This window comes from Acipenser ruthenus, chromosome 5 (assembly GCF_902713425.1).
Source record: "Acipenser ruthenus chromosome 5, fAciRut3.2 maternal haplotype, whole genome shotgun sequence".
Lineage (NCBI taxonomy): Eukaryota > Metazoa > Chordata > Actinopteri > Acipenseriformes > Acipenseridae > Acipenser > Acipenser ruthenus.
This window is the reverse complement of record NC_081193.1, coordinates 32967999-32992136: the sequence shown is the minus strand read 5'-3', so window position 1 is coordinate 32992136 and position 24138 is coordinate 32967999. Positions and strand designations below refer to the sequence as shown.

The window sequence follows — 24138 nt, the reverse complement described above, 5'->3', positions numbered from 1 at the left end:
AAACCTACAGCACCACCCTACATAAGCGACAGATTAGAGCTCAAAGACTAGTACAAAGTAAGATACAACAAAAGCTGAAATACGGTGCTTATTTTCTAGCTGAAACCATAGCTGATTTAAAGTTTATTTCAAAGACTTTTTACAATTTTGCTTTGCGAATTATTTACTTTAATCAAATTAAATTGGCCTCCTTTGAAATAAAAACCAGGAGAGAGACATATCTGTGTTGGTTCTAATTTAAATATAAACCACCAAATATAAATGAAAATGAAATACAATTAGCAGCATAACATGCCATGTGTTTCTTGTTCTTTATATTTGTTCAAAAAAGAAAGTTAATGTGATTAAAAGGACCACAACCGTTGTACCTCTTCAAACAGCACGACTCAAAATAATTATCTTTGCTAAATGTAATTAAGCATTCACTCTTTGGCGCATATTTTGTTGTTATTCTTTCAGTTGGGATCAGTTTGGAATATGTGTTAGCAACTGTAAAATTCAAAGAGGCACCCCCACTGATTTCCATTCCTGCGGTTATCTTTCAGGATCAAATTCAGATTTAACTGCAATACCTTTCTATCAGAGGTAAACCTAAAAAAAAAAAAAAAAAACACAAACAACTAACTATGAAGTCCTACAGACAGGATGCACTCGTATACTCTATTCTTGTATGGCACACATTTTGGCAAATATCTGGAGAACCGCTTATCCAACTGTCATGAAACTTGTTTTTCAGATTATTTAGCACAAGTTATTGAGAATGTCAGATCCTGGGGATATATGGGAGTGTCTGTTTGTCCCTACATTGCTCCACCTGTATGTCAAACTTTCATTTTTGCAGATTGTCATGAAGCGTCTTACTTGGAATTCACAGTCGTGACGGGGGATGTATGTCACTGAAATATTTACTTTCTTATTCCAGATTATCGAGAACAATTAGTAGAAAATAACAAAAAATATGTAGTAAAGAAAAGTAACTTTAAGCACTTATCCGGATGCAGTTTGCATTTTCAATGGTGTTTTTTTTTTGTTGTTTTTTTTTGCTGTTTATATGTATTCACTGATAAGATTTTATATGTATCACTGGATTAATAAGTCTTCCTGTGATAACATCTGTATTTATAAAGCTGCAACTGACATATCTGAAACAGCATGTACAGTTTACTACTTGCAGGATCTTTATACATATGGTCCACATCTTGAACTTTTTAAACTTCCTCTGTTCGTGCATCAGGATAAAATAACTTAGATAATGTTACTGTTTACAGTTAAAATGAACTGAACATCCAATCCATGACAAGGATAATGTTTTTTTTTGTTCATGGCTAGTGGTAGGATAAGGTTTATTAACAGTATTACTATACTATAAGTTACTGTAATCATGATTGTATATCTATTTTAATGCAACAAAACCCTGCAATTTAGCCGTTTTCCTACTTGAAAATGAAATAAAATGGGTTTGAAAAACAATTTAGGGAAAATAAGGAATAGCTGTTAAAGTTGAAATAGGAGCTAACCCGGGGACTGTCGAAAAAAAAAAAAAATCTCAATAGCATGGATAACAAGTATCCACTTTCTTAGTGCTGTACCTTAATAATAAGGTATTACATAAAAAAATAGAATTCCATTAGGCTGGTGAATGCAAAACAACTCTTAACCCTACCAAGCAAATATAGACATTAAATTTGAATCTATTTACTGTTTTTCCTTTATAAAGTATGTGCTAAATTCTCAAAGGAATTTACTCCAAATTGTCATTAAAGCATTTTTTGTCTGAAAGGAAAAAAACAACAATACCATAACAATGTATAACAAATAACTTCAGACTACACCCAAGCCACTAAATTAAATCTGATTTTTTTCCCCCTGGTTTAGAGTCTTAATTGGGTGTGTTTATCTTTTTCTGAGAGAATCATGCTAATATGTAATTTGGGGCTCAGTGTACGCACCTTCAGCAGCTTGCAAACTGTTCTTAACAAATTTGTCCAGGTCTTCTGCCCTTTTGCGAGTCCTTTCAGCATCTGCATTTGTTTGCTCTCCATCTGCAGATACTTTGGTTGCCTGTCAAATAATTAAAATGGCAGTATATGTGAGAAGGTCTGACAGCATTGAGGAAATACCAAAATAAAGCTTACTTTCATTGAGCGGGAAGAGAAGGGAAAGGGGGTAGGACAAGTAATGCTAAAAGGGACAGCAAAACGACCTGAAGTTGTTTTGACCTACCCTGCTTAGAAGCTCATCCATCTCTGTCACCAGTGTGCCCAGGTTACTGTCAGCCAGCTGGAGGAGCCGCTCTGGAGCTCGTTGAGGTGATAGCAGATGCTATGGAAGAAAAATGCTCAGCATGTTTTGTCAGATTTTAGTGTTTATGGTTCCACACAGGGGTTGACATACATTGTCCTTAAACCCCCATGAAGCCTTGATATAAAACAGTTACCGGTATGTTCTTCTCACTTAACTTCTTGATTAAACCATCATTCATCAAAGCATGGCCTAAGGAGCTCCTGCCAGTAACATTTCACAGTTCCATAGGCTCCAGAAATATCTGCCTTATGATATGAAGCAATCTATAATGTTTTCATTGTCAAGTGATGTCCTTTAAACAATCTCAATTTATATCAGTATTCTGCTTTCAGCTTGTATTTTTTTCCCGTATCTGTCTAGTCTTAGTTTCATTATTATTATTAGTATTATTATTTTTTTGCTAAAAAACTTTCTTTTTATAAACAAAGTCTTCTTTTGTAATACGTTTTACAAACAGTAAACTTCACGCCCTCTGGTTTTGAATAAAATGTGTTCACTGTACCATTACACATGTTCTTAATGTATTACTACAATTCATTAACACACTCACTGGCCTAATTGCAGAAATTCCACCTTACTCAATCTTGATCAGAGACTGATCGGCAGGGATCCTAGGAATCAGTTTGCTGCGGAATAACGTGGAAAACCCCAGATTTTTTAAGTTGTCGGAGAATTTTTAGTTTTACATTTGGGCTGGGCAAAAAACATGCAAGGCTTTTTTTTGTTTGTTTGATAACCAAATCAATACACTTCTCACATATGTTTCTTTACATTTACGTAAACATACTTGTTCAATAAAACTGCTTCTGGTAAACAGAGGTCAAGGTTGAACGAGGTGAACTGTGACAGTAGCTGCAGTTTAATTCAGTATTCAGATTAAAGATGCCGAAAATGATGAAAATCACCCCAAAAAGATTGGGTCAATGAGTTTGGCAATGGCCATCCAGATGACAAAGACTAACTCGAGATAAACTAATATGAATAATATATATATATATATTGTATAATGTTTAAAGTAAAATGGTAAGTTTATTTATATTATTGATTGATGGCATTAGTAAGCTTGTAACTTCCTTAGAATTTAAAAGTGTACCAATAAATACTTCCTGTGTTAACTGTTATTCAATAGTACTGTTCGTGTATCTTAAAGTGATGGGGGGACCACGACGACTCAATTTTAGCCTTTTACAGTATTTTAATTGCGGAATAACGCAGATTTACATTTTTTTTATTGGAGAATTTCATTTTTATTGCGGAAAACTAGGATCCCTGCTGATTAGGTACACACATAATGGAATAAGTGACAGATAAAAAATATATATATATATATAATACAAATCCAGAGAGTTTAAAGTATTCCTTATTGTAATTAGATTTTAATTTCTCCAACACAGCTTATAAAACTGAAAGAAAAAAAAAAAAACATACAGATTTTAGTTTGGTCACATGTTCACAATTTCGATACCATTAATGTACCTTTAGTTCCTGTGTCATGTTTTCAAATCTGTACAGCACTTTATATGGAGGAGGCAGTGGTCCAGTCAGATTGACACTCATAACCATGCGTCCAAGACTGTCCAAGTCATTTAAGAGAAGTCCAGTGCATTCGTCATCGCAAACTAATAAAAAGGAATGTGTTGGAATGTTAGGTGTAGATAAAGACCAACCACATACACACAAATGTGTCAGTTAATAAATGAATACAACAGGGAATGCATACATCAATTATTCAACTAATTTAACAAAATGTGCAAATTGTGCAGGCTGGCCACCTGTTTCGCTGAGATTCTGTGTTGTTGTTAGAATCACCTTGTCAGATTTATTTATATACCAAAAAACCCTTAGGAGCTATATTTCTACTACATGTCCTGTGATGGAACAGCAGCTGACATCCAGTTGTACTGCTTTGGGAACAATGGCCAGCTTACAAAACAGGCTAATTAACACTGCATTCAAGGTAAAACAGCTTATGTAAGTGAAGGAATGTTTTGATTAGAGATGTGCACATCAGCACTGATTTCACTGATAGCTCTCCCTACACACACTTTGAGAATCTGAATCAATCTGAACCACAATATCCTCCCCACGAGAGTCCGGAGCAGCTGTCCATGAGTGACATTGCCACTGGCTGCTCTGACCTTGACTCATCTTTTTTATAATATGCAGTTAAATCTTTTTTTATATACAAGCACCTAATCAGCCTTATTCATGATGCAGTATTTTGCAGTATAGGACATCGTTACATGCCAGGTCATTTGAAACACATGCATTTGCACAGAAACATTGTATTCAACAGCAATAACCCAATTACATTTACAAGGCAAAATCACTTATTAGTTAACAGCAATACAGAAATGCACAGGTTGATGCATTTAGCTCCAAACAAAATGTGCACCATTCTTTCTATAGAAATATGATATTTTACAAAATACAGCATTATGCCTACATAGAGTAAAGACACACCTGGAGTAAGATTAGGGCTACTCATCATTTTAAGGATTTTCATTAGAACCTGCACTTGAAACAACTTAATTGAACAGTGACTTAAATACAAAATTCAGTGGTTACTAACTTACTTAATAACTTTACAAGTAGTGGTGTTCTTTCAGAAAATAATTAGCACATTTTTCACTGAAGGTTTTTTGAATAGGCTTGTTTGAGCCAATTTTATGGTAAAATTGAACAAACTGGATTAAAAACACAGTTTTCAAACACATGCAGATATCAACAAAACATACCTCTGGTTGTAGCAAACTAACACCTAGTAAATAAAGAATAGCCACAAAACAAAAAACATGAAAATGCAATCTAAACCACCAGGACAGTGGGATTTCAGAAAGGTACAGTATTGTGGCCATTATGGCATCTTCCAACAGGTAGCAATATCAAGTGTTTATAATGTCTTTCCAGACCTGGAGAAGACTGACCAATCTGAAGAAATTTACTGTATCCAAATCAGGCTGCACTTAATGGTATGATTTTTTGTTAAAAACCCAGATTGGAGGGAATTGGGTGTTTCTTTGTTTTACATTTTGTTTTGTTTAATTGTTTTGTTTAATTGCTGCAAATATAAGTGGGCTGCCAAGCACGTAAACAGCAATCACCTGACTCCTCTTCTATTCGGGCAGCAGTGTGGAGTAGTGGTTAGGGCTCTGGACTTGACCGGAGGGTCGTGGGTTCAATCCCAGGTGGGGGACACTGCTGCTGTACCCTTGAGCAAGGTACTTTACTTAGATTGCTCCAGTAAAAACCCAAATGAATAAATGGGTAATTGTATGCAAAAATAATGTGTAAAAAAGAATGTAATTGTATGTAAAAAATGATGTGATATCTTGTAGCAATCACACTTGTACTTTGCTTGAACAAAAGTTATTGTATTTCTTGCTCTTATTGTATTACTTGTATTGTAACACTTGAAATGTATTTGCTTACGATTGTAAGTCGCCCTGGATAAGGGTGTCTGCTAAGAAATAAATAATAATAATAATAATAATAATAATAATAATAATAATAATAATAATAATACTAATAATAATAATAATAATAATAATTCCCACCGCTAGCCGGCCATATCATACATTTCCACAGAAAATACTGTAAACTGTGAAAGTGGTAAATAGTGCTGTATTGGATCCTGATGGCAGAGATAGCTACTGTATAAAGGGTCAGGGAGAGGCAAGGAAATACACAGATGGAGACTGGGTGCAAAATCACTACCATCTGTTCACAACCCAGTGCTACACAAAAGGAACAGGCCTTATTGTGTATTTGTGTATGCTGAGTCACAACAATATCTAATTTTGCCCTTATAACCATAGACTGCACCCCTAGTTTGTTAATGCTGTTAGTATACGTACAAATAATCTGCTGAGGTTCACACACATGCCGCTCCATGCATCTATCGCAGGCCAGTCCGGTAGTTCCTTGTTTGCACTGGCATTGGCCAGTGAGCTGGTCACAGGGCAGGGGCAGGGAGCCATTGGGGTCACACTTACATTCCTGGCAGGAGCCACCGGGACTCCTGGGATCGCCATAGAAACCAGGAGAACACCTGTGTACAGAACAGATAAATACTACAATAAATACTACAGGATTTTACGTTTTTAAAACACTTTCTTTTAAGGGTATTTGACAGAATAGTTTTATGGACTGCTTTATGCATTATCCATTTTAGAATTTAGCCCAGCAAGTTTAATATCTGTAGTTCATTACATGTTCAGACTTGCTGCTGGTCAAGTTCAAGTTTCACGAGTAATGCCTGAGGATCTTTTCAGAGGAGATAGCATTCATTAATAATACATTCTAAATTAAATAATACTGGTGTCATGCAGAGTGTTAAATAACAAACTACATTAATGAAACAATTATAATTCTAATGTATTAAAAGTAAAAATAGACTGCAATGCCTTAGAAAAGGAAGAACACTGGAACCTTGCCAAATTTCTATTTAATTTGGAGTCCTTCCTTTATGTATTCTAATGATATTGGTTTTACTGTTATTGGGCTTTTTTTTGTATCTAGGCCACCATGTATTTTTTAATTGTCTTTTTCATACATTCTAGATGCATCTACATATCTTTAATTAGCAAGTGACAGGTAAACCAAAAAACAAAAGTCAATTAAAAACTATTTGTGTTTGTATTCTGATTGGTTGTTAATATTGAAATATCACATATATAAATATTTATAATACCAAAGCCTTTCTGTGGTGATGGTCTGACCGTTCCTTACCTCTCACAGTACTGCCCTTCATATCCTAATGGACAGTTAGTACAACGGAAATCATGAAATCCCTCCATGACACAGGTTGGGTTAAAGCTAAAAATAATAATAACAGGTGAGTTAGTGGAAACACGCTAAGCCATATGCCACAGTGACTATACAGTGACGAACAGCAATGGTTCATAAAGCCACACAGACACATACTTGTTGCTGGGGATGGGAAAAGGACAGGCACAGGGGCGGCAGTCATCAGTGGAGCCTCTCACTACTCCATAAAATCCAGAGGCACATTGCTCACAGCGGTCCCCAACAGTGTTGTGGCGACAATTCTGAGGAGAAATGATCACAATAAAAGCAAACATTTGTATAAAATGTCATGTTCAGCATCCAGCTCACGACTTTTGATGGATAAAAAATGTCTACCAGGGCATACATTTGGAAAGTAAGGAATAGTAATAAGTACCTGGCAGATGGATGTTTCGGGATCACACATTTCACTGTGGCCGTTGCACTGACACCGGACGCAGCTCCCAATACCAGAGCTGGATGCTCTGCCACTGACTCTCGAAGACAGCCTGTAATACCCTGCAGCACATTCCTGTGTACAGACAACATCAAATGCATTTGATTACAGTGCTTTTCAGGGTTGTACTATAAGAGCCAACAGACATACAATACTGTATATAGAAGGATGAATGGGACAAACAACACGAACTTGAAGAAGTACAACGGGTAGGATTAGAAATTAGGCAGGGAGTTCACTAATCATTTTAAATGATTTTTAAAATACACAACATGATATATACAGTAATAGGGATTACTGTATATATTATGTTCAGTTTCTTGAATGTATGACACTATTTCTACATTTCAAAATAACTAGTTCTAGAGAAAAAGACATATGTTATGACACTGAATTATCCAAACTTCTCTGGTGACGTACATTTTTGTTCAGACAACCATGTTCTGCATAATGGAAAGGTGCACATTTTGTGTAGTTGCAGTTACCTCACAAGAAAGTCCAGAATAACCCGGGGGACATTCACATTTCTCAATCTGGTAGGCACGCTCACTTTCAAAAGTGCTTTGTCCTTCTTCAGCTACTTCCATGGAAATCTCAGAGATTCTGGATGATAATAGGTTGGTGTTGGAAATATTAGTACTACTGTGTCACTGTACAGATACAATATAATATATTTTATATGCGTGAATAAGAAATCTCCACCACAACCCCTCACCACTTAAATATAATTTAAATATAAATACTTTGTTAACACGTTATAGATGCTGAATAGATTAAGTACAAGGTATTAATAGGAATACTTGTTAATTGTAGGAAGAACAAACGCTTTGATAAGATACTTGAAAATGTATGTTTTGTGGGGTCACATTTTGATGGAATTTACTTTTTATTAAGTCCAGAAATTAAGGGAGTGTTATACCTGCAGCTGAAAAACCAGGATTGATTACAACCAGGATTGATTACTGAAACGCCCTGCTCGCTGGGGTGTATAATAGCATCCTCACTAAAATTCAATTTGTTCAAAACTCTGCAGCCAGAATTTTGTCTCGGTCCCGCTCAAGAGATCACATTACTCCTGTCTTGGAGGCCTTGCACTGGCTGCCTATCAGGTTCAGAACTGATTTTAAAATTTTAATGCTGACATATAAGGCTCTTCATGGGCTAGCTCCGACTTATCTGTCAGATCTTTTATCTTTTTACACTCTCACTTGCAACCTTCCCTCTGCTGATTTCAGACTGCTGTGTGTCCCGCCTGTTTGTCTGCGCTCTATGGGCGACAGGGCCTTCTGTTGCTATGCCACCAAATTATGGAACTCAATTCCACTAGAGATCAGGGACTCAGCTTCTTTGAGTGTTTTTAAAGCTAATTTAAAGACTTACTTTTTTAGAAATGTGTTTTTATGATTTGTATGATTGTTTTATTTCCTTGTGCTTTTTTATGTATAATCTGTTTATTTATTGCTGTACTATTAATTGTGAAGCACTCTGAGATGGTTGCTTTTAAGGGCACTATACAAAATAAAGTTTATTATTATTATTATTATTATTATTATTATTATTATTATTATTATTATTATTATTATTATTATTACATAAACTGTAGTATTAACCAACTCTATCATCTATTGAAAGAAAGTAAAACTTGATTACCTAGTAACATGGCTCCTAAATATACACTTCTAAAAGGGTCCACCATTGCTAAATAATTTGTATTGTAGGTATGCAACAGATGCAATATATACTTTACGTAAAAATAACAATAAATAACACTACCTGCTTTGTCTCATTGAGTTTCCGTAAGAGGCCTTGATCAGGATATACTCAATATTAAACAAAATATCCATGAAGTCTTCCCGAGTCATGGTCCTGACATCATTGGAGCCATGGAACTTCCAATTGTTCTGAAAACCACAAGGTAGAGATATATTACATGATTACAAATTGCACTGTTATTATGGGACATTTTTGTCTTTATTATTTTACCTCAATCATATCAATCTCATGTCTGGTTAGCTGGCCAATCTGAAGCGCAGGCATGTGGCGTACGATAACTTTATCCTTATTGGCACCTCCTCTTATTATAACCTGTGGTTCATAGGTAGAACGCCCTGTTTCATCTCTCGCCTCAAAGTAAATGGCATACTTCAGCTTGCCTCCATAGGCTGTGATCTGAGGGTACAACAGAGAAACTTAGTAAAACACATGTACAACACACTGGATGGGCATATTACACTGAACATCAGTGTATTCTCACAATAAGGTGTGGCTTCTATGAAACTTCTGGTGGCAACTCTTTGGAAAACATACAAATCTGACTTAACCCTACCTCTGAAAAAGTGAGTTCAGAGGCACAATTAGCTCAGACTAACTAATGTTTATTTATTTATTTGTTTATTTATTATTTTTTTCACAAACACTTGTTTTATGTCATGTATGCAGCGCCACCTGGAAAGCAAACCAAAAAAAAAAAGTGCAATCTAGGCTTTGTAGCTCAAAGAATATAAATTGTCTACAAGCAGTGTTGGGGAAGTTACATTTAAAAAGTAATCTGCTACAGTTACTTGAACACAATTGTAACTAGTTACAGTAACTTATTACATTGAACAAATGTAACTAGTTACAGTTACAGTTACAAATATGTATTTCTCAGGCACAGTTTACATTTTACAGAGATATTTGTTTTTAGTTTGGTCAGACTGCAGCTGTAATGTTTTTTGTAGATTCAGCTATCGAACCCACTCTGACACCATCTTGTATCAAAATTATATAAAAAGCATGCTTATGTGACATGTAAGGTTTCTCTTGCACTGTTGAAGCTCTTTCTGATTTATATGTCATCCATACGGCTTCTGTTTTTCGGTGCTTATTTTTAGCTATTTTTGAGTTTTATGAAAATTGTTTTTATTACAGGGCTTTTAGTTTTTTTATACACTGTATGAAATTCCGGTTTTTCGGTTATTTTCCAAAATTCTTGGGCTTTTTTTCTGTCACAATATGTGTAGTAACTCGACAGTACTTGCTGTCTTCCACAATGAAATCCTTATGGTCATGGGGTTTGTGTGTTTAGGCATTTTTTTACATTTTGCCACAATTTGCAATTCAGTTTTAAATTCCATGACCGTATAAATACTCCCTCTCAAACTTAATATAGCTTTAAATCTCGCAAACAAGAACAATTCTGTTTCTACAGTAATTGTAATCTCGTTTTAAATCTTGAAAGCGTGTTACAATCCTCCAATAGAAATGGAGGAATTTACTGCCACTCAGTAGTAAGGATGGGTTTAAAGTATTCAGAACAAATCATTGTGAGAGAAGAGTCAGGAAGCAGGGACATTGCCTAACTGCACAGGAAAAGTTTTTTTTTTTTTTTTTTAGGTATTTTAATTTATTTTTTTCACAGGGAAAGGGGTCAAGTCAACGTGAATTGAGTAACCATTTCCAGAGTTTTTCCAGTGTTTATTGGTTATGCATTAACCATACTGCTTGTTTTTAAATGTAACTAAAAGTATGTTCTTTTTTTCCTGTAAAATATAATTCATTAGCACATTTAGTTACCTGTCTGAAAAAGGAACCATTACAGTTACAAGTTACTGAAAAATGTAATCAGATTACAGGAATGTGTTACTCCCCAACACCTCCAAAACACATAGTTCTGAAATGTTTACAGTACATCATTTTATAGTCAATTCTGAAACAGGGCTGTCATTTCAGAGAAACCTTTCCAGCAGTTTGAGAGTTGACAACTTGGTTGCAGCAAAATCAGCTTAACCTGAAGTATTATTTGCTTTCTCTATGTCACCTGGAGGCGTTATCGGTCAGATTACAGAAAAGCACCAGCCCCAGTCAAATCAAATCTTGACAAATACAATTTGATACAAATTAAAAATTACCATTGAGCCTTGAAACTGTTCTGGTAGTTTCCAGTAAAAGGGTTCAGAGAGAAGGTCTCTGGACACCAAGTCTACATTGGCCACAATCTCGGGGTGTTGGAATGAAACGCCATTGGTGGTTCTTCTTTGATTCATTTTATCCACAAGAGGTAGCACCATCTGGTCAGGCTTGAGCGACAACTAGATAAAACAGAAGGCACATTATGACGTTTAACTAAATTCATATTTGCAAGAATACAGCAAGGCCCTTGGTTTGTCTTGTTTTTTTTTTACCATGATTGGGTGGGTTGTACTTACACACCATCTTGTCTTGTCTTTTACTGCAAGTGGTGATGAGTCTTGAGTAACCAACACTGGCAGAAGGCTTTATGAGCACATATGGTTTGTGTTTACTCACCTTTAGATGTGACTGGTGAGTCAAAGAATAAAAAAAAAAATCATGCCCCCCATATAATACATTGTGGTAATTTACCTTCCAACACTACCACAGCGTCTATTTGTTAACTGCAAATTGAACAGGGTGGCTAATTGTAATGCTGTTGAATAAGCGCAAGAAACATAATATACTGATAATATGATAATATACTGTTCTCGACTGGAGAGTTTGGAGCTTTCTGTTCTTCCCTTTTTTAATACAAACATGACATCACAAATAAACCCCATTCTAAATTCCTTTTAAATGCAGTCAATTCAAAACCTTGACTTCGGACGTGTACCACATCCACTTAATGGAAACAGGTCTTATGAAATTTTCCTTTTTTTCAGTGAGAGTGCCAATAGACCAAATAACGTTTTTTGCAAATTGTAGTAAAGCAGTATTTAGTAGGACGTAAAACATTTTTATATACCAACACTCTTAACACCTAAAGAGACCTTGGCTTTCACATCTTGTGCTGATATTCCTTCCAACACAGAAGTTTGCTGTTCTATAAACCTATATAAAGAGCTTTGATAGACCGTGACAAGAGATACAGGGAGATTTGAAGTTTGAGATTTTAGGACATTTCGGAGTATAACCAGGGGTTCACATAACTTTTATCATTAGGTTCTCACGTGAGTACCAGCAGAAATGGTTTGGTACGCACCCAAATTAGGGGTCATCATCCAAGTTGCTGTCTAGCTCCACCTCATCTTCTGGCAGTTCAAGCAATTGGGATGGAAGCGTCAGAGACAACAACAATAGTTTCTGAATATTTAAGTAGGATTGCTGGTTAATACAATGTTTAATCCTCATAAGGTAACCTGTGGTTAAAAAGGATAATTCTAATCCAAGTAGCCTCGTTGAATTTCCCTAATGGTTTTAGGTTTTGGGTCTGTATGGACCCCAGGCATAGTGTATCGACAGGCCCAACCTTCTTGGGTGAATATCTCAGACAGTTTGGGAATCGAAGCGTCAGCGAGCTTCCTTAATGCCACTCCTCGTAACTGCGTCCCTCTTCTCTGAATGGACAGCTTAATAGAGATCCATGCTATCATTGGTTGTTTCAAGTGCCCATTAAAAGAAAATGATTGCTCTTATGAACTGGAGTGGTTCCACCTATCACTCTCCATTTTTTAATAAAAACTTGAAGCAGCCAATGATAGCGCTAGCAGGGAGGGACTATTGGAAGCTTCCCGGAGATCATACTCAGAGCCCGGAGACTCTGAGGCTCCAGGAAAAATCCAGAGGTTAGGCAGGTATGGCTCACCTTACCTCAAGCGTGAGCACTCTCGCTGCCTTTATGAAAAATGTTTTTCTGTTAAAAATGTACTGACACTACACTTTCGCGTCTTAAAGAACAATATGGAAGTCTGCATTTTTCTTTATTGGTTTGCATGCGTAACTGCGTACTAGTTATGGGAACCCCTGAGTATGACTCTTTTAACTGTATAAAACACATTTTAGAAACCACTTGCTGTCCACTTGCTATTTTGACTGCAAGGCCATTTGAAAGTGGCATTGAAAAGGGTAAAGAAACAGCAGACAATTGGATATTTTAACTAGGAACAGGAAACCAAGTAAATTCAATATCTGTGAATCTAGCTGTTGGAAATAACAGCTAACTGGAGATAGGTTGAGGTGATTTTCCTAAAGAACTGATAAACTACCCCAAAAGCTTTGAATTCAACAATACTCTAATTAATTGGTATTAAACATGGGTTTCACACCTGGAGCACAATCCCTTAGAAAAAATGTATCTTCTCAATTTGCCTCTGGTGTTACAGTATCAATGTAAGAAGACATTAAAACAGGCTGAACTAAAGATAACCCAGTATCTTCCAACATTTTTACATTCATCACATGAGCACCGTAACTTGATATGAAGTCTGGTTCCAAGCTGTAACACTGTAATCAGCCTAGGGATAGGAATTGTTTTTTTCTTTTTTTTTGCCTTACATTGAGTATATAACTTAGTTCACTTTTTCAAATTACTGGTAATTGTAAATATAAACCCATTGCCTACCTTTCTTTAGGCTTCCTGTCAGAAAATAATAGCCCATCAGACAAGAAGGCTTGAGGCCAAGTTTAAATGTAACAACCAATTAAATGCATCCGTCCCCATTCAGCCAAATTGTATACTGTGCAAATGGAGGTTCTCCGGTACATGTGTAGTGCTTTAAAATGTGAGCCAGATCTTTTTACAACTGTACTTATGTGACTGCCTTCATCAACGTATGACATACAGCAAAGTGTATGTAAATCAATCAATGCTCTCAATAACCCCTCTCTAAGTGACTAACAAGATCCTACTGGAAATGACATAACACATTACACGCTTCAGTAGTTTCTTACTCACCCACATACGAATCAGTCCCTTTGCTTCTGTGCACTTAGTAGTCATGCCGAAGCAGTAGCAGTTACTGCAGCCTAGTGGATTTAATGTGCTGAGGCCAAAAGTGCCAGTCTTACATCTGTCACAGCGAAGACCCTCTACATTTGCCTGAAAGAGAAATATGCAAGTGACTGTAAGAATATATGCAGTATGTGTTTTGTTTTCAGTTTAACTCGTCAATCACAGTCGGTAAATGTACAATATGCTCAAGTTGTTGCAGACAAGCAGTAACACAGTAACTGGGGACTAGGAGGGAAGATGAGGGACAAAGTGTAACCTTATTGCTAATGAGATGGGGCATAACGTTAGTCCTATCAATATGTGAACAGTGTTTAGAGTTTAGAATTTAAACACTGTTCACATATTGATAGGACTAAAGTGATAATTGTGTGAAACTACAGTAAATAGTCATACCCTCTCATAATATACATTTCAGTACAGTAAAACTATCTGGATCCTTATGTTGCTCATTAATAGTGTCTGTCATTTAAGGGGTTACAAGCTCGGTTCTGCAACATCAAGTTACATTTAAGTTATGTACAGCAGCTATAGTAAAAAAAAAATCATAAGTCATCACTACTCATAATTGCAGGCTGTTTGGCAGATTGTCAAAATGTCACACTCTGCATTGTTAACTGTCAAAGTCAGCATTGCCAATAAGAGAGAAAGATTTCAGTAATTTGAATGCCATGTTCATGTCATACATATTTATATTTAGAACACCCACACAACCTACAATGCTAGTATTTTTATTTACTTATTTGTATTTTTAGGATGATTTCCAGTGAACTCTGTCCTGGAATAATCACCTTTTGATTAGAAATTCTACAGATTTGACTTCATGCTTGACTGATACTTGGCCACTCTTGAGAGGCTGCAGACAACGGCCACAATTAGTGCCAGTTTTAATGGATGGTTTTATAATATGGACACCTGTCTGCTACAAACTGGGCTAAGCAGCCACCTGTTCATTATCATCTTGGATTGGAAAAGGAAAAGCAACCTTGAAGTGAAAGCTGTTTTTATGTTTTTATTTGCCAATCAATTCCAATTAATTAATTCTATTTCACATGTAGATTAATCAATAAGTGTAATGCTAAAGCACTAAGATTATGATGGGAATATGACAAGCTATTGGATATCATAAGTTGATCGCTGAGGCACTGAGGTGTTGATTGAACTCCGAAAGACTACTTTTAAGAATATACCACCCTATGGCACATGACAGAGCTGCCGCTTGTATAATGTATACCTCATATATACAACCATAGCCATCTCATAGTTTCTTATTTTTTCCAAATCTAAATGGGTATTACAGTACTACCTGTATTGCTACCTGATTCACACATCAAAAAAACGTAAAGGGCCCATATACATTTAGCACAATTTATTGATTAACCAACGCAAAGGAGTACTGTATGTGAAAAATAATGTGGCAGATAATACTCATCCCTCAACAAACTTTATTTTTACAGTATAGATACAACAAAAGTTAATTGAAAAGGTAAAAGCAAAAGCTATTTTTTTATTTAAATAACAGCTTTAAGCAAAATAGCAAAATAAAAGTGCACACTGGATTACTAGCACTCCAATCTAAAAGTGTATTTGCTGTCTACTGTACTGATTGCATTGACCTGTTGGGGAGTTGAAAATTAATCCTGAAGGGTAGTGATCAATATGAACGGCTTCAGTTGAAATAAAGCTACATTACCTTGCAGGTGCACTGGCCAGTGCGATCAGTACAAGAGCATGTTTCCATCTCTGTGTCACAGGTGTGAGACGCTGTGCCAGCCAGGGAGCACTCACAAGCAATGCAGTGTGGAAAATCCCGGTAGCCCTCCTTACACTCAGTACACTTCTCCCCTGTGTAACCTGGGCGACAGAAGCAGCAGCCAGTATCTGAGTTGCACTGGAGTGTTAGGGATCCCACAACATTGCAACCGCAAGGCTATAGGTAAAAAAAAAAAAAAGCAACGTAAGGGTTTAATGGTCCTATCGTCTTTGAAAATGACTAACTTTCCTCACTGCTCCATTTCCATCCACCACTTACAAAAATGAAGCATTTAATGATCTTATTAATCATCAAGTTCCACACTTAAAAGGTCTGTTCATATTGCAACAGTCCTGCATTTCAAATGCATGAAATAAATATATAATATCCCAGAATGAAGCACCTTTAGTATTGATGGTATGCAAACATGCTAGCATGTCATTTGTTTGAGGTATGTGTGAAAATCAATGACAGTATTTACATTTCACATGTACTCACCTTGCATCCACTGACAATATCATGACCCCAGTAATTTGGTGCACATCGATCACACTTCTCTCCAATCGTATGAGGAGGACAGATACACTGTCCAGTGCTTGCATCACAGTTATTACCAACATGGGAACAATGGCAAGCTGTGTGAGGACAAGAAATTGACCATCTATATTCACTCACTATGAGTGTTAATTTCATAACTTCAGGGTAGCTTTTATGTAAAAATATTCAGTTATGTTGAAAAAGATGTTGTGGTTATATGTAATCCTTAGGGAACAGCAACAATATGTGAGTTTGTTCTAAGTTTGTTTTTAGATGAACTCACTTATATTACATTTTTAAATGCTTTACATAGGTTACATTTTATAAATACATTCGGTGTGTAGACTTTTAATGGGTATAACAGAAGAGCTGTGAGGCTGCTCAGGCATGCGTGTTATATACAGGGTGCACCTTATAAAAAAATTAGGGTACTCAGTGCTTGCTCTGTAATGCTGCAGTACAGTAACTGCTTATCAAATACAATATAAGTAGAAAGCAAACTTAAAAAAATAATACTTTCTCTTTAAATGATCTTTTAATTAGTTATTCTAAAATATAATATTTTCACAAAAAGGAATGATAAGTGAAATGCATACGAGTGCATCCTCCTTCCTGGAAGCTGTAGTATCCAATGGCACAGCGATCACATTTCAGCCCAGTCACCCCAGGCTGACACCTGCACTGCCCGCTTTCATCACAGTCAAAGGACTTGGATCCAAAGGAGTTACAGTTACAGGGCACACATCCTCTGGAGGGCTTTAGATCAAAAGTACCCGACTGGCAAAGGAACAAACACAAAATATTTCTTCAGGGTTAGACACACGATACTTGAATGCTTTTAATCTCAAGTAGTAAGCCATTTAGTACTGGAATTAACATGCCTCTAAAATCCTAGTCTGCTCATCAAAACAACACTGTAAAACTGATGATGGGCAGTATTTTCTACTATCCCATATATTTACCATAAACACCATGCTTTTTACCATACTTTAACACAACTGTTTATGACATGCTTGCCTATGTTCTTACATAGACATGGTGTACTACAGTAACTATAGGTATATGTAAATATAGGTATTTGTATACAGTGCTTTTACATAAGAAAAAATATACAGTATATATAACAGTTTATTTAATATTGTAGGTGTGGCTAATTACAGCAAATGGACTAAAATGTGTTTCAAATAAAACAAATATATAATTGAATACATACTGTTATTTGCATCAGAGAAACAGACTAATGTTTCACAGAAAATAAGTTAATGGCCACCCTCAATTAGCAATGCCAAACTGCACTAGTGTATTAGACAATAGTGAAATAAAGAAATAGTCTTATCTGTAGCAATCTGTTGAATTAAGGTTAGTTAGAAAAAAGGGTCGACAGCATTTATATCAGTTCAGATGTAATCAAAACTAGCTGCTTAAATCAGAATTTGTTTTAACTGAATTCACTGTGTACTACTTTTTTTCTTTTTTTTCTTTGTTTTAGATTTTTTTATCTTAATTTCTTTACCAGTACGTTTGAACATTTAAATTCCAAATGGATGTTGTGATTCAGCTTTAAACATTACGATTCATTACATGTTTTTGGCATAAACAAAATTGACTGCTATACTGAGTTTATGTTCATTTCAGGATTAAAATCTGCGAAGCAAATTGCACTCCAGAAGGGACATAGGCCTGGGGCAATATCTGTACATTTTAATCAATTTCCTGCAGCATGCAGAAAATAAATAAGGAGCAATTAGAACACTGAAATACAGTACTGAGGAGGAATCCAATCTCTCACAGATGGCCTGATAAGAATATGATTATAAGAAGCCAACTGTGCAAGCCCATTAATCCTGCTTTATTCCCCCTGCAATGGACCATTTTCTTTCAATGGGCTTACCCTGTTCCATGAAAGTTTCTTTCCTTTTATAATAATAATAATAATAATGGTGGACCACCATCACAAAGCACTTTACAGAGGTAGGCTGTGAACTGTGCATTATATGCAGAGTCACTTACAATAGGACATTGATTTAACATCTCATCCGCAGGATGGAGCACAAGCAGGTTAAGTGACTTGCTCAGGGTCACACAGTGAGTCAGTGGCAGAGGTGGGATTTGAAACGTTGACCTTCTGGTTACAAGTGCTGGACTTTAACCATTGGACCACACTGCCTCCTTATAATGCTATTTTAAGTTTACTTTTTGCTTCATATGAACTGTCAGTGAATTCCTTCATATATATATATATATATATATATATATATATATATATATATATTTTTTTTTTTTTTCATTTTCCATTATTCCACACAGCATTATGTTAGTGTGTTCCTATTCTAGTGATGTCCTTCTGATTCGTGAGAGTTTCCCCAATGGAACATGCAACATCTTCACACATTTAAAATCTTAGTGCTGCTGGTTTTTTTTTTTTTTTTTTTTGGAAGAATCAAAAAAGGGATGTCAGGTTTGTTGGTTCAAACACAGCTCAACAGCAAAACCATCAATATTAAATGAAATAAAACACTGTAACAATGTAATGTATAGAAAATGGTGTCATTGCAGCAGCACTGGTTTCATTATCATTTACACGGGCACAATCAAAATCACTTTATATTAACTGCGTAATTGTAAAAAGGACTGCATAATTAATTACCACAGGATTTGAGCAACATTAAAAACTGGGATCAACCAGTTCTTTGATGGAAGTGCTATTATATGGTCATTAGCTGAGGCAATTTAATAATATTGCTATATAAATAAAAGATTCAAAGCCCTTTTAACAATAAAACTGAGTACATTTATGAAAATTGTCCCAGTCAATTTGAATAGAGTGGTCATTATCACACATTAGATGGTCTCTACCCTAAAGGGGAGTTAAAAGAAAAACATCCTAATGCAATCTGGTACAAAGCAAAAACATGATTAAAAGACATTTTCATTCCCAAATGTGTCAGTCAATTGTAAACGTTTCAACAAAAAGGGCCACTCTGATCAAAGCCATCAGATAAACAAGAATGCAGTAAACCAATGCTGCCATCATACGCAATCAATATTTTTTTTAAAAGATTTGATCAAGACTACATCATTCCATTGAGGCTGTAAGTACAAGTAAATGTTATCTTGAGTTTTCAGAGTCATTAGAGTATGGGCCTTCATTTCAAAGACTGACAAAAGTTTCAAGCACTTGAACGAATGGCTTCCATTGATAAGTGACCGATATAAAATAGCCCTGGGATCCATGCAATCTAGACTCGGACTTGTATCTGGATAGTCAGGCAGGAGTTAGAGCTTACTGCACTTTATTTCCACATGACAAATTTAAGATATTTTTAAAAGATTGCACCATTCTAAAACAACAAGTGTAATTTCAGCCATCACTTTGATGTGGTTGAGTTTAACTTTTTCTCATTTACTGAATGAGTGTCATAACTATGAAATGAGCCGATCTGAACGTGGCTGATTCAGCAGTATCTTTCTTTGAGCTCTCCAGATGTTGTTTGTAGTAGGGTTATTAAATATTTGTTGACAGGACGCATGGTAACTATTATTTTCTATTTTATGGTGAGATCTTTTTTGGATTTAAAGCAACATTACATTTAGCTAGAACTGAAGCTATTTATCCTAGAATGAAGAAGAATCAGGGGTGACATGATTGAACTCTTTAAAATCTTAAAAGGAATAGATGAAGTTAACCCTAACCAACACTTTAAGCACAGCATAGAAGTGCAGCACTTAAGTGAATGTGTATCATACTTCCTTTCGAAGGAGGATTACGTTGCCCCTCAATTTTACTTTGTTTCACTGGATCAGCTTTATGGAAACCACCATAGCAGCACAATTAATAAAACATTTTAAAAAAATGAAAACCATAAATCTCTGTCCAAAAATGTTGGGAAGATTTTCTAAGCATTGTTTGGCCAATATTGTTTCTAACAGTAGTCATATTTTTTTGGAACATTCAATGAAATGCAATTATTACAGCCATTAATCACGGATTTTTTTTTTTCTTATGTTAATGTACAATTGGATTTTTTTTTTACTACTACTTTTTTATTTTGGTACATCTTTTAGAATGAAAACTCAATCTGCTCTTTCATTTTTAACCAACGTTAGTATTGACAATTCACTCAAATTAAAGTATAAAAGTCTTGCACTTTTAACACACCTTTAGCACAGTTCAATTAATGACAAGAATGTGTAAGTCTAAGACAGTGGGGCCTAGTTTGGGGTTATGTTATTTTGTGTTGAGATTTAAAATGTTACAGAACACCTTGTAGTGATTACAAAAAAAAAATAATTACTCTGAGTTATACATATCACATTACATGTTTTTCAACATAAGCACCACTGTTTTTATATTTTTATTCACACATCCTGGGTCATAAATCTGCTAGTAAATGGAACTTAACTCATATTACAAGTTGTATCCACATCATGCTATAATACTCACTCTTCCTATTTTAAGCTGTTTAAAATTTTATAGGGAATAAGAACGTGATTATGACATTTAAATTGTGTTTAAGATCTATGTTAGACTCTACACATTCTTATCATTTACTGATCATGGCCTTATAGCTCCTCAGGCAGTTTGTTCACACACACATGCAGTGCTTTTACCCCACTGTCAGGGAGTGTGGTGGGCCTGTAAGCCCCCCTAGGACAGCCCCCTGTCCTGCTAGTTCCCCAGCGCTGTTGCTGCTGCAGAGGCACTTGAAGAAGAGGCCGCCTAGTCTCCCTGCGCTCATAGTTCTGTCTACTGAGGTCACAGCGCTTCCCAGAGAAGCTCGGCTTACAGATACATCTCCCCATCAGATCACATCGAGGGGACATAGAACCGACAGGGCTGCAGCTACAGGGCATACAAAGCAGCTTCTCTGGGTCCCACCAGCAGTTGGGCTTCACAGGTCACAGGGTAAAATAGGAGTCAGTGAATCACAAGCATGACAACCTTAATCTACCAAAAAACCAAAAGGTCTATTACTACTGGAAATCCAGTTTTGCAGTTTTAAAAAAAAACCCAATAATCTAGCTGTGCACAGGAGTCTCTTTATTGCATTTATGTTTGTAAAAATGCCAGGGAGGGTCATATTTACAACAGATGTATTTAGATCTTCCACTGGTTTGGTCAATTGAATTCTCCCCATTGTATGAAATGGCATATTCTAACAGTAATATTGCTACTACAGTTGTTCAGATAATATCTGCCAGTGAAAAAAAAAAAAAAACACGATCGTGGAAACGATCTGAGCACCTGACTATTACTGTAGGTGACTAGTTAGGCTCTTGTCAAAGCCCTCGTTCCACCAATTCTCACCACAGATCATTATTATTTATTATTATTTATTTCTTAGCAGACGCCCTTATCCAGGGCGACTTACAATTGTTACAAGATATCACATTATTTTTACATACAATTACCCATTTATACAGTTGGGTTTTTACTGGAGCAACCTAGGTAAAGTACCTTGCTCAAGGGTACAGCAGCAGTGTCCTCCACCGGGGATTGAACCCACGACCCTCCGGTCAAGAGTCCAGAGCCCTAACCACTACTCCACACTGCTGCCCGTATCATGTCACATTTATTTATTTATTACAATAGTGTTATCCAAATGTTTGTCATCGCTTGCAAATGTAATAATTATATGATAAACTGTATGATGAGTTCATGACAAATAGATACTCACCATGCATTCGTCACACTGTTTTCCCACTACATGCTGTCTGCACTCACACTGGCCTGTCTGTGGGTTGCACACCTCAGACATGGACCCATTGTTATTACATTGACACGCTGCAAAATAAAGGATAATCACTCATTATTAGGCAGAGAGGTAACAGATCTCTGTAGGCAAGATTTTCTTGTCTTGCCTTTATATAACAAACCAAAAATGGTTGCTTCACTCACATGGTATATTGTATATGAACAGTTATTCTGTACAATGTATTATTTAGTATAGTATAGTATAGTGTGTTGTATACAATTCAAAACTTCAGCTGGTGTAGTTGGGTAAAATGGATCTTATTTCCAGCCAGTAAATATGACTACAATTTAATTTACGTTGTTTTTAAGCCAATTGAAATGAGTGGATGGATAGGTGGATTGATTAATTACAGCAAGTATAGCAAATTATAATTAAATCATGGGGGAAGTTCCTGCTAAAAATCAAACTTTGAACATTATTTTGAAAATGTAATTTTTATCAGAGGAACTTTAATCTAAAGGATATTGTGACAGGGAACCGGGTCGCTGGTTCCTGTGCAAGTGTGTGCCTGTGGAAAATCAGCTGCGACGCGCAGTTGGAGACGCGCTGCTAAGCAACCAGTTGAGTGGCAGGCTCGTCCTGAGCTAAAGAGATCGGGAGGTCTGGATTGGCTGGGGGGCGTGCCTGGGGATGCTGCGCAGAGCTCAAAAAGCGGCTGCGCTACAGCTCGGGGCTGCTGCAAAGCCATTGCTGTATAGACGGGCGCTGAGTGAGAGTTTGTTTACATCCAGGAGGGAAGCGTCCGCTCTGCGGGAACGACTACTACGGAGCCCTTTAAATTCAAGATGGGGCCTGTGAAGGCAATTGCCCAGCCAGGACCGTCAGAATGGCCCGGAGTCGCTGGGAGGCCAGGACTTCAGAAATAACACAACAGAAGTAGGTCAGCTTAGGGGAGGTGGATCCCAAAACAGTATAAAGAGGGTTACCGTAGAGTAGTAGGTTCCTGGAGTGGGACGTTCCTTTTAGTGGGACTAGCGCTCGTCATTTTGTGTGGCAAACTTTTATTTTATTTTTATTTTATGGTACCCTTGTGTCAGTTCAGAGTTAAAATTAAATCTGCACGCCTGTGCGGCGTATCAACACCAATGCTCTGTGTCTGTCAGTATTTTCCAGTGACTACCCACACATGTAACACGTCACCCTGTTACAGACACATATTCAGATATTTAGCAAATTACTACCAGAAAAAAATGCCTTTCTATGTTTAAATGTTATAAAAGGTCATCAACTGCATTCATTGTTAACAATAAACCAGTTTGATGAATGGATAACTAAGAAGAGGCGCAGTACCGATCACTCCTAGTGATTGTCAAAATATTAAAATATCACTTCAGTATCAAAGAAGTGCTGTAAAAAGTGACAACTGGCCAAGGTCCTACACAAAGTGGAAATCATGGGTTTGAACCTGAATGCCTTTCTTCATGACTGGACAGACAGAGCTCTAAGCAAACACAGCCCTGCTTAGTAAAATAAATACTATGTGAATACTCACGCTGGCAATTCTTGGCTACAATAGCATCTCCAAAATACCCGTCTGAGCAGCTCTCACAGTACTGACCACCAAATCCCTCTCTACATTTCAGGCAGGCACCTGTCACAGGATCACAGCTTCGGGGGGTTGATAGGTCAAGATTGCCGTTACACTGGCAGGGCTGGCAGGAGCCCCCTGGTTCCGTAGGGTGACCATGGTAACCTTCTGAGCACCTGCAGTCCAGAAAGTGACAAGCACAGATTGCATAAACACATCGAGCTTGTAAGATTAACATTTCTAACAGTTATATTAGATAGTGATTTTGACAAATTAAATATACTGTTCTTTTCT

The 24138-nt window shown here is 36.5% G+C and overlaps 1 protein-coding gene across 11 annotated transcripts in view; it reads right to left on the bottom strand.

Annotated features, from left to right (window-relative positions):
• Nucleotides 1-24138, bottom strand: part of lama2 (laminin, alpha 2) — a 131570-nt gene that overhangs the window by 29442 nt on the left and 77990 nt on the right. For 5 of the 11 annotated variants that reach the window (XM_059024018.1, XM_059024021.1, XM_059024020.1 and 2 more), the window contains 18 exons: nucleotides 23809-24020; nucleotides 22239-22345; nucleotides 21172-21450; nucleotides 17157-17337; nucleotides 16522-16658; nucleotides 15964-16200; nucleotides 14217-14360; nucleotides 11440-11619; nucleotides 9533-9718; nucleotides 9323-9450; nucleotides 8035-8152; nucleotides 7490-7624; nucleotides 7231-7355; nucleotides 7036-7122; nucleotides 6162-6355; nucleotides 3781-3923; nucleotides 2224-2322; nucleotides 1950-2061 (listed from right to left, as the gene is read on the bottom strand). In XM_059024018.1, coding sequence (XP_058880001.1) covers nucleotides 1950-2061; nucleotides 2224-2322; nucleotides 3781-3923; nucleotides 6162-6355; nucleotides 7036-7122; nucleotides 7231-7355; nucleotides 7490-7624; nucleotides 8035-8152; nucleotides 9323-9450; nucleotides 9533-9718; nucleotides 11440-11619; nucleotides 14217-14360; nucleotides 15964-16200; nucleotides 16522-16658; nucleotides 17157-17337; nucleotides 21172-21450; nucleotides 22239-22345; nucleotides 23809-24020 — 2804 coding nt within the window. The remainder of the gene's footprint in view (nucleotides 1-1949; nucleotides 2062-2223; nucleotides 2323-3780; nucleotides 3924-6161; nucleotides 6356-7035; nucleotides 7123-7230; nucleotides 7356-7489; nucleotides 7625-8034; nucleotides 8153-9322; nucleotides 9451-9532; nucleotides 9719-11439; nucleotides 11620-14216; nucleotides 14361-15963; nucleotides 16201-16521; nucleotides 16659-17156; nucleotides 17338-21171; nucleotides 21451-22238; nucleotides 22346-23808; nucleotides 24021-24138) is intronic. The other 6 variants (XM_059024023.1, XM_059024024.1, XM_059024027.1 and 3 more) reach the window with 2 other exon arrangements.